The 15,658-nt window shown below is 35.4% G+C and overlaps 2 protein-coding genes across 2 annotated transcripts; both read left to right on the forward strand.

Annotated features, from left to right (window-relative positions):
* The first annotated feature begins 437 nt into the window (after positions 1 to 437).
* Positions 438 to 5,126, forward strand: LOC111206058 (probable protein phosphatase 2C 36). Its single transcript, XM_048759322.1, has 4 exons — positions 438 to 2,989; positions 3,063 to 3,176; positions 4,434 to 4,698; positions 4,774 to 5,126. The coding sequence occupies exons 1-4, from the start codon at positions 1,547 to 1,549 to the stop codon at positions 4,887 to 4,889; spliced, it is 1,938 nt and encodes a 645-aa protein (XP_048615279.1). The 5' UTR covers positions 438 to 1,546; the 3' UTR covers positions 4,890 to 5,126.
* A 9,284-nt stretch (positions 5,127 to 14,410) lies between these two features.
* Positions 14,411 to 15,207, forward strand: LOC111206504 (metallothionein-like protein type 2, MT2-18). The gene is made up of 2 exons (XM_022703523.2): positions 14,411 to 14,641; positions 14,768 to 15,207. Exons 1-2 carry the CDS (start codon positions 14,577 to 14,579, stop codon positions 14,943 to 14,945), a joined length of 243 nt encoding a protein of 80 aa, XP_022559244.1. The 5' UTR covers positions 14,411 to 14,576; the 3' UTR covers positions 14,946 to 15,207.
* The last annotated feature ends 451 nt before the right edge of the window (positions 15,208 to 15,658 follow it).

Here is a 15,658-nt window from a genome sequence, read left to right on the forward strand (position 1 = left end):
ATAAAATTTGAATGTGAGACTCTTAACAGTTTTTGTAATTTATAGCCGTTTGTAAAAATTCAAAATATAACATATACATAAAAATCTAAATTTTTATTATATGGTTATTGTGGTTGTTTAATTTATTTAATAATTTAAAATTAAACAAATATGATAGAAGATACACTATTTTTTTTTATCAAATCTTTATTATTCAAAATCATTAATTGCCATATATACTTTAGCCACATTAGGCAATTCCGCAAATTTTATTTAAGGAAATAATAAAGTACATTAATGATGAATTTATTGTTTGTTTAATAAAAATCTTATTATATAATTAGATGGACCAACATAATTCTCTAATGATTCTAAGAATCATTCTTGTGATGACATGTGGCTACAAAAAAAAGTTGTAATGCTTCTCAAATAATATATAGGGGATTATTGATGTCTGAGAAAAACTGAAACATGGTCGTATGTTGAAAATTTCAATTTTTTAAATTAAGAAATTTGGCTGCAAAATTCATGCAGTGCATATTGTAATGTAAGCAGATAGCTACTCTTCCAAGAATATCTGGTATCTTTTTATTATATTTAATTCCAATCTGAAAAAGACTAATTTGTATTATGCATTGGTACTATTATCCATATCTTATACTCTTATTTTACAGTGTTTTTCATAGTTATGATTGTTACTTGTTAATTTTTGAATGGTATATTTGCTAAGTCGTCAGCACATAAGATTTGCTTCCCCTAGATAGAGGCTAAAGCAAGCTTCGCACAATTAATTTCTTGGTTGTGACTGGTCACATTAATCATGTAATTAACATCTAATTTATCTGACTTTTTTCATTTCTTTAGTTTAATAATTTCATACTTTTCTGTTTTTCCAATATATCAAACCAAACGTACCCTTCTTCAAAGTCAACTCCCTTGTAACGAGAAAAATTAAATTAATTTAATTGAACGATGACATTCTTTTGCAAAACAAAAGTTATTAAACTGGCCTCGTGGTGTGGTGGTATAAGAACTTCGGCTGAGATGCCCGCCATCACGAATTCGAGCCCCGGCCACAGCGGATTTAACATCCCTTTCGTTGGGGCACTGGACTCCCTACGGGATAGTTGGGAATGTGGCTGCCCAGATACCAGAGTTACCAAAAAAAAATAAAAAAACAAAAGGTATTTGTAAAATACAAAAACAGACTTATACAGGTTTATACTTTCTGGCGAAAATGAGTTAATGATTCCATTGTCGGAAAATCTAATATTCAGAATATCTAAAATAAAAAAATTATTTACAGGCCTTACTAATTCCAGTGACGACAAAAATAATAAACATAACACCAACAGAATAAACCTCCTAAAAAAAAGTCAACTCCTTTCATCATCTTCACGATTTTGTTCCCACATGATAAATACCCAAAGAAGCTATTCCTAGTAACGTCTCCACAACATTTTCCTCTCGACTCTCCAAGATGCGAAACGACGCGTTTTGTCTCCACTAAAACGGTGTCGTTAGTAGCTGCGTAGTCCCCAAGTTAACCCTCTTGCTTCGTCTACAAATGGGAAACGGAGCCAGTGGCTGTTGCGTGGCCGGAGACACTTCCACGCGATGCGGTGTCGAACGCTTTCACGACAACCTCGGCCACTCTTTCAGCTATGTCCGGCCAGTCCTCGACGGATCAAGACCTTCTTTCACGCAGGAACCGTCTCTCCAACCCGACCCGATCCCCGGAACCACGACCACTTTCCGTTCAATCTCCGGCGCGTCCGTTAGCGCCAATAATTCAACGTCTCTCTCTGACTCTCTCTCAACGGACGTGTCGTTAAAGGCCTCCGGGTTTGAGAGCTCTAATAAGTTCGCTTCATTTCCCCTCAAGCCCGTGCCGCGTGGTCCGACGAAGAAGCAGAGTCACGTGTCCGGTCCGTTCGAGCGACGGTTTTTATCCGGTCCGATCGAAACCGGTTTGGTTAAGAAGAAAAAGAAGACCAAATCATTTTCTAAACCTAAACCGAACAAGAGACTTGCCACATTCAAAACCATTTTCACAAACTTGATATCTAACAATCAATCTCGCTCGAAGAAGAGCTTGATCGAGCCAATCAACAGTTTCAATTCATCAACTTCGGATCATCATAGACCTGAGATCAATAACTCAAGTACAAGCACGACTCTGAGCAGCCAAGAGAGCCCTAGAACCAAAGAAGGAGAAGACTCTGAAGAAGAAGATGATGAAGAAGAAGAGGGGAAGAGTGAGTCTTCTCTAGAGGAGCCAAAGATTCAATGGGCGGAGGGTAAAGCAGGGGAAGACAGAGTACACGTCATCCTCTCTGAAGAAAACGGTTGGCTTTTCGTGGGAATTTACGACGGATTCAACGGTCCAGATCCACCGGATTATCTACTCAACAATCTCTACACCGCCGTGCTCAAAGAGCTCAAAGGGTTGCTATGGGACGACGAAGACAACTCCGATGATATCGCATCATGTAGCGAAGACGGTCAGTCCCAGTCCCAGATCAAGAAACAGAGTACACTGGAAGGAGGCACTGTTGCTTGTGACACAAGAAAAATAGTTTCTTGTGACTCAAGAAACATTATTGAGGATGTGAAGAAGCTGCAATGGAGATACGCTTCGAAACAGAATTGTACAGAATCTGACTCGGAGATGATTAACCACAAAGACGTGCTGAAAGCACTTGAACAAGCGTTGATGAAAACAGAGGAAGCGTTTGATCAAACGGTTGATGAGAATCCAGTACTAGCCTTGATGGGATCCTGCGTTCTCGTGACGTTAATGAAAGGTGAAGACGTTTACGTGATGAGCGTCGGAGATAGCCGAGCGGTTTTGGCTCAAAGATCTTATCTCGGGCGTAAGAAGATGCCAAATGATCTTCAGAGAATCAAGGAAGAGAGTCCGCTAAAGACTTGTTTGGTCAGAGAAAAAAGAGTTAGTCTTCTGGTTCCTGTTCAGCTCAATATGGAACACAGCACAAACGTTCAAGAGGTAACACTTTTATTACAATCTGTTCTGTTTTGATTCGGAAAATAATGAGATACTGATTTTAAGTTTTCTTTAGGAAGTGAGAAGAATCAGGAATGAACATTCTGATGATCCATTGGCGATAGAGAGTGGTAGAGTGAAAGGTTATCTCAAGGTCACTCGTGCATTTGGCGCTGGATTTCTCAAACAAGTATGTACATTTATTTAGAATAATTTGAATTTTTATGGACTACGCATGGTAGTAGTTTATATGATAGAAACACATCAATAACTAGTGAGATTTTATGGGTTATAAGCAATTTAGTAAAAGTTCTATTAGAAAATTATATAAATTTGGGTTTATAGTTACGTAAATTATTTCTTAAATTTTGGGGGCCACATGCTAAAGTTTCACTTGTCTATGCTCAAGGTAGACTATATATTAGGTGTTTATTATTCCTTATATACCTTATATATTAATTGAGAAACATTACAACATTGTTTTGTAGTCACGTATCACCATGAGAATGAAATTCAGAATTCTTAAAGAAATAAGTTGGTTCATCTTAACTTATATTATATTTTTTATTAAACTAACTATTAAATTGATAAATAGTGTACAAAAGAATATTATCGCATTTTTCTTAAATAAAAACTACGGAATTGTCTAATATGATTAACGTATATATGTCAATTAATGATTATGAATAATAAATATTTGATAATATGTTTTCTAACTTAGCTTTTTTTTTGTTTAATTCTATATTATTAAAAGATATTAAACAACCGCATTAACCATATAATAAAAAAGTTAAATTTTTTCTTATATGTTAAATTTTGAATTTTTAAAACGACTATAAATTACTAAAAACGTTAAATGTCTCACACTAAAATTTTGTGATCAATGGTTTAACTTTTTTTTTGGTAATAACAAGATACAAATGATCATAAATCGTATGAATATGAACTCTCATTTACTAGACATTCATATTATATATTAATATAGTTTAAAATTAAACTATATAACATAAAAAATACTTAAATATGATAATTTCTAAATTTGCATTGAAAAGTATTGAGATCTTAATATTTTAATTTTAAAATTTTCATTCAGAAAATCACACATTAGAAATTTTGTTTTTATCATATGAGTGTGAATTCTCAATAATAAATATTTATATTAAAATATACTATATATCTATGTTCATATCACTAAAATTTAGTTATATACCATATAAAATAAATAAAACAATTATTTTGATTTATTTACTAAAAAATATTGTAAATAAACAAGATATATTGTTTTGATTTATGTTTTTACTCTAATTTAATTATATACATAATAGGTAAATGAATGCAAATAAATAATAATTGAAAAAAATATTTTTATATATAACATTCATTCCTCGCAATTGCGCGGGTATTAAGCTAGCTAGTACGTAGCTAAAGATTAAACGCTTTTCTTCAGCCGAAATGGAACAAGGCGGTTCTAGAGATGTTCAGAATAAACTACGTTGGATCATCGCCGTACATCACGTGCTCTCCGTCGCTTCACCACCACAGACTCACGCCGCATGATAAGTTCCTTATCCTCTCATCTGATGGATTGTACGAATACTTCTCGAGTGAGGAAGTCATCTTCGAGGTCGAGTCTTTCATCTCAGCCTTCCCTGAAGGCGATCCTGCTCAGCATCTCATCCAAGAAGTCCTCCTTCGAGCTGCCAAAAAATATGGTACTAAGAGCTAACGCAAACGCTAACTTTTTAAGAAAAAAATTTAAACTCACGTACAACTTTGTTTGGTTTTAGGTATGGACTTCCACGAATTGTTGGAGATACCCCAAGGGGATCGTCGCAGGTACCATGACGATGTTTCTGTCATTGTGATTTCACTCGAAGGAAGAATTTGGAAATCTTCCATGTGAATAAAAAACCGTGTGTGATCCACATAGTTTTTGTTATGTATCTATTTCTCGCATACTCAATATGCTGTGTTTTTCATAACCAAAATTTTAGTTTAGTAAATATGATATATAATGCAAGAAGAGAATGACCATTTTAGTTTGGCATAATATATAGTTAGACGGTATGTATCTTCTTGTATTGGTCAGTTAACTATATCTGGTAAGGAGAAACAACATCCCCCTGCTTTCAATATGCCATATTTTTGCCAACCACATCATAATCGTAATCTTATTGTACTAGTAACCACAATCTTACATGCTTTTTGGTTTGATAACTGGTCACTTGGTCCATTAGCTAGGGGCTCACAAGTCACAACACATGAGTACCGACCAACTCAAAGTTACACTTGATATAAGTTATAAGAGCATCATTATCCTAGAGACTATTAAGGGTCTCTTAATTTATTTTTTAATAGTATTTAAAGAGTAAATTTGGTTAAGAGACTATGTTAAGAACTTTGGTCATTTTATGTTTCCATTGCAAGTTTCTTATTTTAAAATTCTTAAAAAAAAAATTATTAAACATTTTCATTAAAATTAAAACAAAGATGCCATATCATGTAATTAGAACAAAAAATATATTCATATTTTCAGTTCAAGAACCACAATTCCTCTTATAGACATGTCTAATTCATTCAAAGATTCGTACTTTGCATACATATGTTTGTATGTGTCTATACTGATTCGAAGAAGTGGTACCTGATTTGAAGAAGTGGCAGAATCACCATGGCTTGAATCAATAGGCTTCTCCATAGTAGCCATCACTATAACAAACAACCAGAGATTGAATCAATAGGCTATAACAAACAACCAGAAAATGAATCAATAGGCTTCTCCATAGTAAACATTTTATATAAATTTCACAAAGAGAAGAGAAAGCAAAAACCTGTTCATAAAGATCTTCTAGTTTATTCCTGGGAAGCTTAAGCTGAGATACTTGAGGAAGAACAGAGTTCCATCTCCCATTATTAATATCAGAAACAAACGTCTCCACGCTGTCTACTGTGTTAAGAGAAACCTGACACTCGCTCTGTAGTGTCTGGAACGTTTGATTCAAGGAGTTCTCTTTGCAGAACTGAAGCACAATCTTTATTACACTGAGATATAAAACACACAACAGAGCTCTGCTAATGAAACCGAGAATTAATATATCGCATCACAATGTTATTCACCCAAAATAGCTAACATTACTGTCATTGGATAATTCACTGTCATTAACTAGAAAAAAGAGTGACTTACCATAAAGCTGTCATCAGTAAAGAGGTCATTAGCCACAACTGCTTTAACCGTCCATATGGTCAACAGATTCTTCTGGCTTTTATCAAGGCACTACATAAGAACCAAAGATATGAACATGCTGATCAATTTAGTTCAACGCCTTTAAGCATGAATTTTTCTAATATGTTTACCTCGGCGACATCTTGAGCTGCTGAGAACAAAGCATGATAGTCTCCTCAAACACCTCCATCACCAAACCGTAATGCCTACAATGAACTAAACCATGTAACAACGCGCTCAAGGTTCTCACTTCAGGCAGTAAACCAACTTTCGTCATGAACCTAAACACCAAAACGCCATATAAACCTCTCCTACTTCGTACATAATGTTGAATCAACAAATCCAAAATTCGAGCTTGAACTCGAACCAAGCTTACACTTCTCGTAACAAGTGTAAAGCGCGTGAAAATCCTCGCTTGGGTTAAGCCCGCGGAGGAGAAGCGTCTGCAGGAGCGACGAGGCCGGCCAAAAGAGATTGGATTTGACCATAGCGTGGATCAAGACGCAGAACGACGCCGTCAAGTGGTCGAATCTTCTGTGCAGGCCGAGGAAATTGAAGAACCTCAGACCCAGTTTGAGTTCGTTTAGGGTTCCGATCAGGATCTCTTTGACGTGGGTTGGTTTCAGTCTCCGAGAGACGAGGTCTCTGCCATGGCTTCTTCTTCTTTTTCCCTTCTTCGCAATAGAGAGAGACCGAGGTCAGGACGCTGTACTAGAAGAGACGGTATCATCCCCTGCCTACACGTGTCTTCAAAAAACTGTATCTTGTTTAACCAAAATAAGCGACGTCTCTTGTGTATATTAGTGTTTTTGATTTATTTTAAATGTATTATTTGTTATAAGATAAACTTTGAAATGATCCTCCACCCCTTTACCAACTTAAGCACTATGATCATCTACTCATCAAGCACTATGATCACCCACTCATTTACCAAATCAAGCACCATCTTTGATATTTTATGCATTGTTGTTCACTATAAATACCATCACTCATCTCACTCTTTTGTACACCAAAAACAAGAACAAGAGTTTATAATCAAAGAACCATTACATCTTCTTCTTCTTACTTATAATAAACTCTCTCACTCATAGTAGTGTTATTTGCTTCCTACGGGTATTAAATTCTACTCTTATTTAAATTTCTCGATACTATAAATTATAAGTTATTTCATAACACGTTATCAGCACGATCACTCTGCGATTCGGTAAAATTTATTTGTATCATTTATACCCTGTTATAATGGTCGGTATACCGCCTCTACTATTATTTATATCATGTTATAATGGCCGGAATACCGCCTATATTATTTACTAGTAATTTAATTTATTTATTGGTCGGCCGAGCCGCCTTATATCCTGTTTATTATTTATTGGTCGGCCGAGCCGCCTTATATCCTGTTTATTATTTATTGGTCGGCCGAGCCGCCTTATATCCTGTTTATTATTTATTGGTCGGCCGAGCCGCCTTATATCCTGTTTATTATTTATTGGTCGGCCGAGCCGCCTTATATCCTGTTTATTATTTATTGGTCGGCCGAGCCGCCTTATATCTTGTTTATTATTAATTGGTCGGCCGAGCCGCCGTATAATTTATTTATTATTCTGCATTGATCGGCTGAGCCGTCGCATGATTTGTTGTCATATAACATAAATATTTCATTGTCATAATTTTTCACTTTTATGAAATTTTATAGATTTGATTGACCGTTTAATACGATATTTTCAGACTAATTTTTGGTGCACTCGATTTAACCCAACGGTCACAAAGAAAATTTTTCAAAAATTTCCCCTTTCTCCAACGGTCATGAACAGTAATTTTCATCTATAAATACAACTCATTTTCACTTCATTTCATCATCCAAAACATCTCATCTTCTCTAAAAAAAAAAAAAAAATTTCAAATCGCTCTCCTCCGATTTTTCAAGAAAGATGATTCGCGCACTTTTGTTTTTATGTGCCATTTTTATTTGTGTTTCTATTTATGGTTTATTCGATGGAGAATTTACTCCAAGTGAATTTAAGATGATTATCGGTTTAATTTTATTTACATCGCTTCTCCTTGTAATTGCTTGTATGGTTAATGTAAACGGTTTTTAAATTATGAAGTTCTAATAAAATTATTATTTTGCGTTTTACAAATGGCAAACGTCGAGAAACTCCAGTTCCCGGCTCTGAAAAAAAACCGGCGAAAATTATGTCAGATGGGTCACAAATGTGAAACCTTATCTTGTAATAAAAAAAAAAAATAGCCGAAGCGATAATAGTCGGTAACAAATCGCCACCCGAGCATATAGCCGAAGCGATAATCTTCCTGAAGAAGCATTTAGATGAGAATCTAACTCACGACTATGGAGACGTTGAGGATCCAGCCGTATTATGGCAAGCCTTGAAAGACAGATTTGATCATCAGAAGGAAATCAATCTCCCTCACGCTCTTGAAGAGTGGAAATGTTACAAATGTGGATGTAAAGGACATTGGTCCCGTACATGTCGTACTCCCCCACATTTGTGCAAGTTATATCAAGAATCCATAAAAGGAAAGGCTAAAGAGATGAACCTCACGAAAAACGTTGAAGGGACCTCATACCTTGAATCCTCTGATTTCGCAAATGAGCTGGACTAGAATACTCTTGAAGAGTACGGAAATGTTTCTAATAAGACTGCTCAATAGTCCTCATTTCTAATATATAATAATTATGTTTTTCAAAGAATAATGTTGTTTTAACAAAAATATATGTATAATTATTGTGTGTTTTCTTTATATAATCAATGAATAAATTTCACGTTTCACTTTTATTTAATGTTTATGATAATTTCGGAAATGGATCAAAATACTAATGGAGCAAAATCCAAGAAACGGATTCGTGAAATATGCATACCAGATAGTGGAACAACGCACACTATTCTGAGACAAAAGAGATATTTCTCTGATATAAAACCGACAAGAATTGTCGTCAATACAATATCAGGTCCTGCAGACGTGATTGAAGGAACTGGTAAAGCAAACTTTACTTTGCCGAATGGAACAAAATTTTCCATAAATAATGCTTTATATTCTCCGAGTTCTAAAAGGAATTTGTTGAGTTTTAAAGACATATATCTTCACGGATATGATACTCAGTCTGCAACTGAGGATGGAAAGAAATACATGTATGTAATTTCTGAAAAATGTGGCAGAAAACACATATTGGAAAAGTTTCCAGAACTTCCTTCGGGATTACATCATACTTATATCGATGAGATCGAATCAAATCTTGTAGTAAAACGGAACCCAGAAGAGTTCACGTTATGGCATGATCGCCTTGGCCATCCAGGCAGTACAATGATGCGTAGAATCATAGAGAGCTCACATGGTCATTCACTGAAAATCCAGGAGATTTCTCAAGGGAATAAAATGACATGTGTTGCATGTTCTCTAGGAAAATTGATCGTAAGGCCATCGCCAACCAAAATCGAGAAAGAATCACCAAAGTTCCTTGAAAGAATTCAAGGTGATATATGTGGACCGATACATCCACCATGTGGACCATTCCACTATTTTATGGTATTAATTGACGCATCCAGTAGATGGTCACACATTTGTCTATTATCATCTCGAAATGTGGCATTTGCGAGATTTCTAACTCAGATAATCAAACTGCGAGCACAGTTTCCTGATTATACTATTAAAAGAGTTAGACTAGACAACGCTGGTGAATTCACATCCCAAGCATTCAATGACTATTGTATGGTAATGGGAATTGAAGTTGAACATTCGGTTGCTCATGTTCATACGCAAAATGGTTTGGCTGAATCTTTAATTAAGCGTCTGCAATTGATTGCAAGACCATTGATCATGAGATCAAAACTTCCAACCTCTGTATGGGGACATGCCATTTTGCATGCAGAAGCACTCATTCGGATCAGACCGAGTGCATACCATAAGTATTCCCCACTTCAGTTAGCGTTTGGTCGAGAACCAAACATTTCCCACTTTAGAATCTTTGGTTGTGCGGTATATGTGCCTGTAGCACCACCACAACGAACAAAGATGGGACCACAAAGAAGGTTGGGAATATATGTTGGTTGTGATTCTCCATCAATTATAAGATACCTAGAACCACAGACTGGTGACGTATTTACAGCACGTTTTGCTGATTGTCATTTTGACGAAAATGTATTCCCAGTTCTAGGGGGAGAAAACAAAAATGTTGGAAGTGATATAAAATGGAGTGTACCATCATTGTTATATCTTGATCCTCCTACTAAAGAGTCAGAACTAGAAGTTCGGCGAATTATGCATTTACAGAGTATAGCTAACCAGCTACCTGATGCATTTGCAGATACCAAGACGGTAACTAAATCTCATATACCAGCTGCAAATGCTCCTGCTCGTATCAAAATGCCAAATGAACAAGAAAAGGAGGATGACACACGAGAGCCAAAAACACGCCTGAAGCGTGGTAGACCTGCTGGTTCTAAGGATAAGAATCCTAGGAAACAGAAGAAAGCTGAAATATATGATGCACCCAAAATAGCAGAAAATATTTTGGGAGAAATAAATGATAAGGACTCTGATGAATCAGAGCATCATGAATCGAAAGATAATCATGAGATTTCTATTAATTACATCCATAATAAAAGGATATGGAATAGAAATGAACAAAATGATCTTGATGATGCTTTCTCATATATCGTGTCAGGTGAGGTAAATGAAGATACCGATGATCCAGAACCGAAATCCATATATGAATGTCAAAAGAGACATGATTGGAATAAATGGAAAGAAGCAATACAAATCGAACTTGATTCGCTTAACAAACGAAAAGTGTTTGGATCTATTGTACTCACACCTGAAGATGTGAGACCAGTTGGGTACAGATGGATTTTCGTTCGAAAACGAAATGAGAAAAATGAGATTACAAGGTATAAAGCTCGCCTTGTAGCCCAAGGATTTTCTCAAAGACCTGGTATTGATTATGAGGAAACATATTCTCCTGTAATGGATGCGATCACATTTAGATTCCTGATGAGTCTAACCGCTGATAAAAATCTTGAGATGCGTCTCATGGATGTTGTTACAGCTTATCTATACGGATCATTAGATACTGATATCTACATGAAAATCCCTGATGGATTTAAAATGCCAGAAGCATTAAGTTCCAAACCTAAAGAGTTATGTGCAATAAAATTGCAAAGATCATTATATGGGTTAAAACAATCTGGACGTATGTGGTACAATCGTCTCAGTGAACATTTAACAAAAGAAGGATATGTGAATGATCCTATATGCCCATGTGTTTTCATCAAGAAAACAACATCCGGATTTGTGATAATCGCGGTATATGTTGATGATCTAAATATTATTGGAACTCAAAAAGAAATACAAAAAGCATCAGACTATCTCAAAGGAGAATTTGAGATGAAAGATCTTGGACAGACACAGTATTGTCTTGGCCTACAAATAGAATATTCACAAAATGGTATATTTGTGCATCAATCCACATACACTAAAAGAGTGTTGAAACGATTTAACATGGATAAATCAACTCCTCTTAGCACCCCGATGGTCGTTAGATCACTTAACATTGAAAGTGATCCATTTCGACCACCTGAGGAAAAAGAAGAGATACTTGGTCCGGAAGTACCATATCTAAGTGCAAGCGTTGATGTACCTTGCAAATTGTACACGGCCTGATATATCATTCGCTGTTAATCTTCTAGCAAGATTTAGCTCATCTCCAACACGAAGACATTGGAATGGAATTAAACATGTCTTTCGTTACCTACAAGGGACTATTGATTTAGGCTTATTTTACCCTAAGGATTCAAATGGTCAAATGGTTGGTTTTGCAGATGCAGGATATCTTTCAGATCCACACAAAGCCCGATCGCAAACAGGATATGTTTTTACTATCGGAGGCACTGCTATATCTTGGCGTTCTCAGAAACAAACGCTTGTGGCTACCTCTTCAAATCATGCTGAGATCATCGCACTCCATGAAGCAAGTAAAGAATGTGTATGGCTAAGATCTATAAGCCAACACATTTGTTCAAGTAGTGGGATTGACAAAAGTACGGGGCCAACTATTCTATATGAAGATAACGCGGCATGTGTTGCTCAAACGAAGGAAGGATATATCAAAAGCGATAGAACCAAACATATACCTCCGAAGTTCTTCTCATATACTCAAGAGCTCGAGAAGAATAAAGAGATTGAAGTAAGATATGTTCGATCATGCGACAATGCAGCCGACCTCTTCACAAAATCACTCTCTACTTCGGTATTCAGAAAACATGTCCATAACATTGGAATGCGTCATCAGAAGGATCTATGATTGCTCAATCGAGGGGGAGCTTACGTAGTTGTACTCTTTTTACCTAACTATGGTTTTTCCCATTGGGTTTTCCTAGAAAGGTTTTTAACGAGGCAACAAAGACGTTGAGCGAGAGCGGAGAGTGACACCGGTTCCCAAGGGGAGTATTACGAAACTTAATTTAATACAAGATGGATGATCAAGGGGGAGTGTTATAAGATAAACTTTGAAATGATCCTCCATCCCTTTACCAACTTAAGCACTATGATCATCTACTCATCAAGCACTATGATCACCCACTCATTTACCAAATCAAGCACCATCTTTGATATTTTATGCATTGTTGTTCACTATAAATACCATCACTCATCTCACTCTTTTGTACACCAAAAACAAGAACAAGAGTTTATAATCAAAGAACCATTACATCTTCTTCTTCTTACTTATAATAAACTCTCTCACTCATAGTAGTGTTATTTGCTTCCTACGGGTATTAAATTCTACTCTTATTTAAATTTCTCGATACTATAAATTATAAGTTATTTCATAACATTATTAACATAAGAAACCCCCTAAATGCCAGAGATAATGATGCTCTAACTATGCTCTTTCTTTTCATTCTTCTGTGAGTAAGACTAACCCTAAAACTTTTAAAACCTTATCAAACAGGTTAAAACCAAAAAGAAGCAAAAATGGACAGTCGTTCGTGGATAGAAAGTATATAAACAGTGTTTCGCTGTTGCTGAACTTGTCAACTTTCACCCCCAAGATATTTTTCATTTCTAGAATCTTGAATATATATATTTGCCAAAAAGTACATGAAAACATTGATTGCATAGCATGTGGCTTTGGCAACAATAAAAACCACTTTTCATATTTGTAATATTTGATATTTCGGATAAGATTTGGGAAATGATTAATCCTATATTCTCTCCCGACCACGCATTGTGAATTCTCCTTTTGAAAGATTTTCGCCTTCTCCTTTTCTGTTCTCTAATAATATCAAGAAGACAAGAAATAGCTCTTTTCTTAGATATTTTATTAAAAAAAAAACTCTTTTCTTAGATATATTTTTAGATATTTCATTTACAAGAAGGTAATTTGGATATTTTCCTTGTAAAAGTAATTCTAAGACTTACTATTTGACTTCGATTACTAAATTTAATATTTGTGTTTATTTCTTACATAATGTATGAGAAGTAGAACACATATATAAAAGAGGTTTTTGGAACAATAAAATAAAATTATATATCTAAAACTTTGAATTCTGTTAATAGTTTTTCATTTTAAAATTTTTTTTTAAATATTTTCTCTGTTTCTAAATGTAAGATGTTTCAAAAAAATTTGATGTTCCAATATATAAGATGTTTTCAACTTTCTAGGTAAATTTTTTTTTATTAAAAACTGTATAACTTATCATATTTAATAATTTATTTTGTAATTGGTTGAATACAATTATTTTATAGTTTTAATGATATTTTTTAGACAAAAAATATAATTTTTTTAATATGTGTATTTTTTCCTAAACATTTTATATTTAGGAACGGAAGAAGGAGAGAGTAGCTCCTAGACACAGATATCAAAATCTCATTAAAAAGTAAAAAAATCTCAAAATTTTATTATTTTCTGCAAAAGCACTAGTAATAGAATAATGATGTGTCATGCGTGCATGTGGATTAAAAAGAAGTTAATTTACAACCGTAGATTTAGATATGCATAAAAGGCGGTGTAAATCTGGACGGTGGTAAGACTGTAACACACGGAACTCCGAAACGCTCTAGGACGTACCAGAACAAACACACGCTCCACAATTATTGTTCCGACAATTATTGAACCGACGTACGAGAATCAATGCCCCGAAGGGTAAAGGCGTAAATAAGTACTAATTCTGGACTGATCTTTAATTTTAGGAGATAAGAGCGGAGAAGATTGCGACACGTGTATGGTCAGTATTCTCTCATTTAGCTTATAAAGTTGGAAGCTTCATCAATCTAAAATTTCATTCTGTGATAACTTTCTACCAGCGATTAATTTGATTAGCATTCTCTGCTATTTCTTCGGTCTTTCTTGAGAAAATGTCTTGCTGTGGAGGAAACTGTGGTTGTGGATCTGGCTGCAAGTGCGGCAACGGTTGCGGAGGGTACGTCTCGAGCCTCTGTTTTAGTTTTCAATTGTAACAATTTTCTATTTAAAATTTTGAGATTTTTTATAATTCACGACCTCTGTTTTCAATTGATCGTAACGTGTGATGTTTCTGCTGTCGCAGTTGCAAAATGTACCCGGACTTGGGCTTTTCCGGCGAGTCGACCACGACTGAGACTTTCGTCTTCGGCGTTGCACCCACAATGAAGAACCAGCACGAGGCTTCTGGCGAGGGTGTCGCTGAGAACGATGCATGCAAGTGTGGATCTGACTGCAAGTGTGATCCTTGCACCTGTAAATGAATAATGAAACCTCTCTAAGGTGGCAGAGATAATCAGAGTTTAATTATATTAAGTAACCCTAATGATGTTCTAGGTTTTGTTTTACGGTGTAATAATGGCTGCAGGCTTTTGTCTTTTAGCCGATAATGGTTTTCGTTTGTGTTGACGTATCTAGTCTCTAGATGTCTCTGCCATGTGTGACGGATGAGTCAGTTTGTACTTTTTTCTTTTTTTTTTTCAAATTGAAATTTCATATTTATCCGAAAGGTTTTTAGAACCAGTACATTAGAATACTTTACTCCATACACAGTCCAAAAAAGAGTTAGATTAACTAACAACCTACACATTGACACCTCTAAAAAGGCGGATCCAAAAAATCAGCAACCAGTTAGTCACTAAATGCATAGAACTGATCCAACCACCTCGGGTGACCAGCGACAAAGACAAATTTTTTTTATGTATTATAATTGGTTAAACATAATATTTTAGACTCTTGTTGTAAGAAACAAACATAAATATGAATTTTTTTTATCACTAAATTTAGTTAATAGTTAATTTTAAGATGGACCTATGACATATGTCATATCCCCTGGAACCGGCACTGGCGGCAACATAGGACTGGATAAGTTCTAAGTTCCTCTCTGATTGTGGTCCAAGAACCAATCCTTAACTCCCACGCTTCAAAAGCCTGCAATTCTCTCTTGATCTCTCCTGCTTCATATTGCAATGCAGGC

The sequence above is a fragment of the Brassica napus genome, chromosome C5, assembly GCF_020379485.1.
Source record: "Brassica napus cultivar Da-Ae chromosome C5, Da-Ae, whole genome shotgun sequence".
Classification (NCBI taxonomy): Eukaryota; Viridiplantae; Streptophyta; class Magnoliopsida; order Brassicales; family Brassicaceae; genus Brassica; species Brassica napus.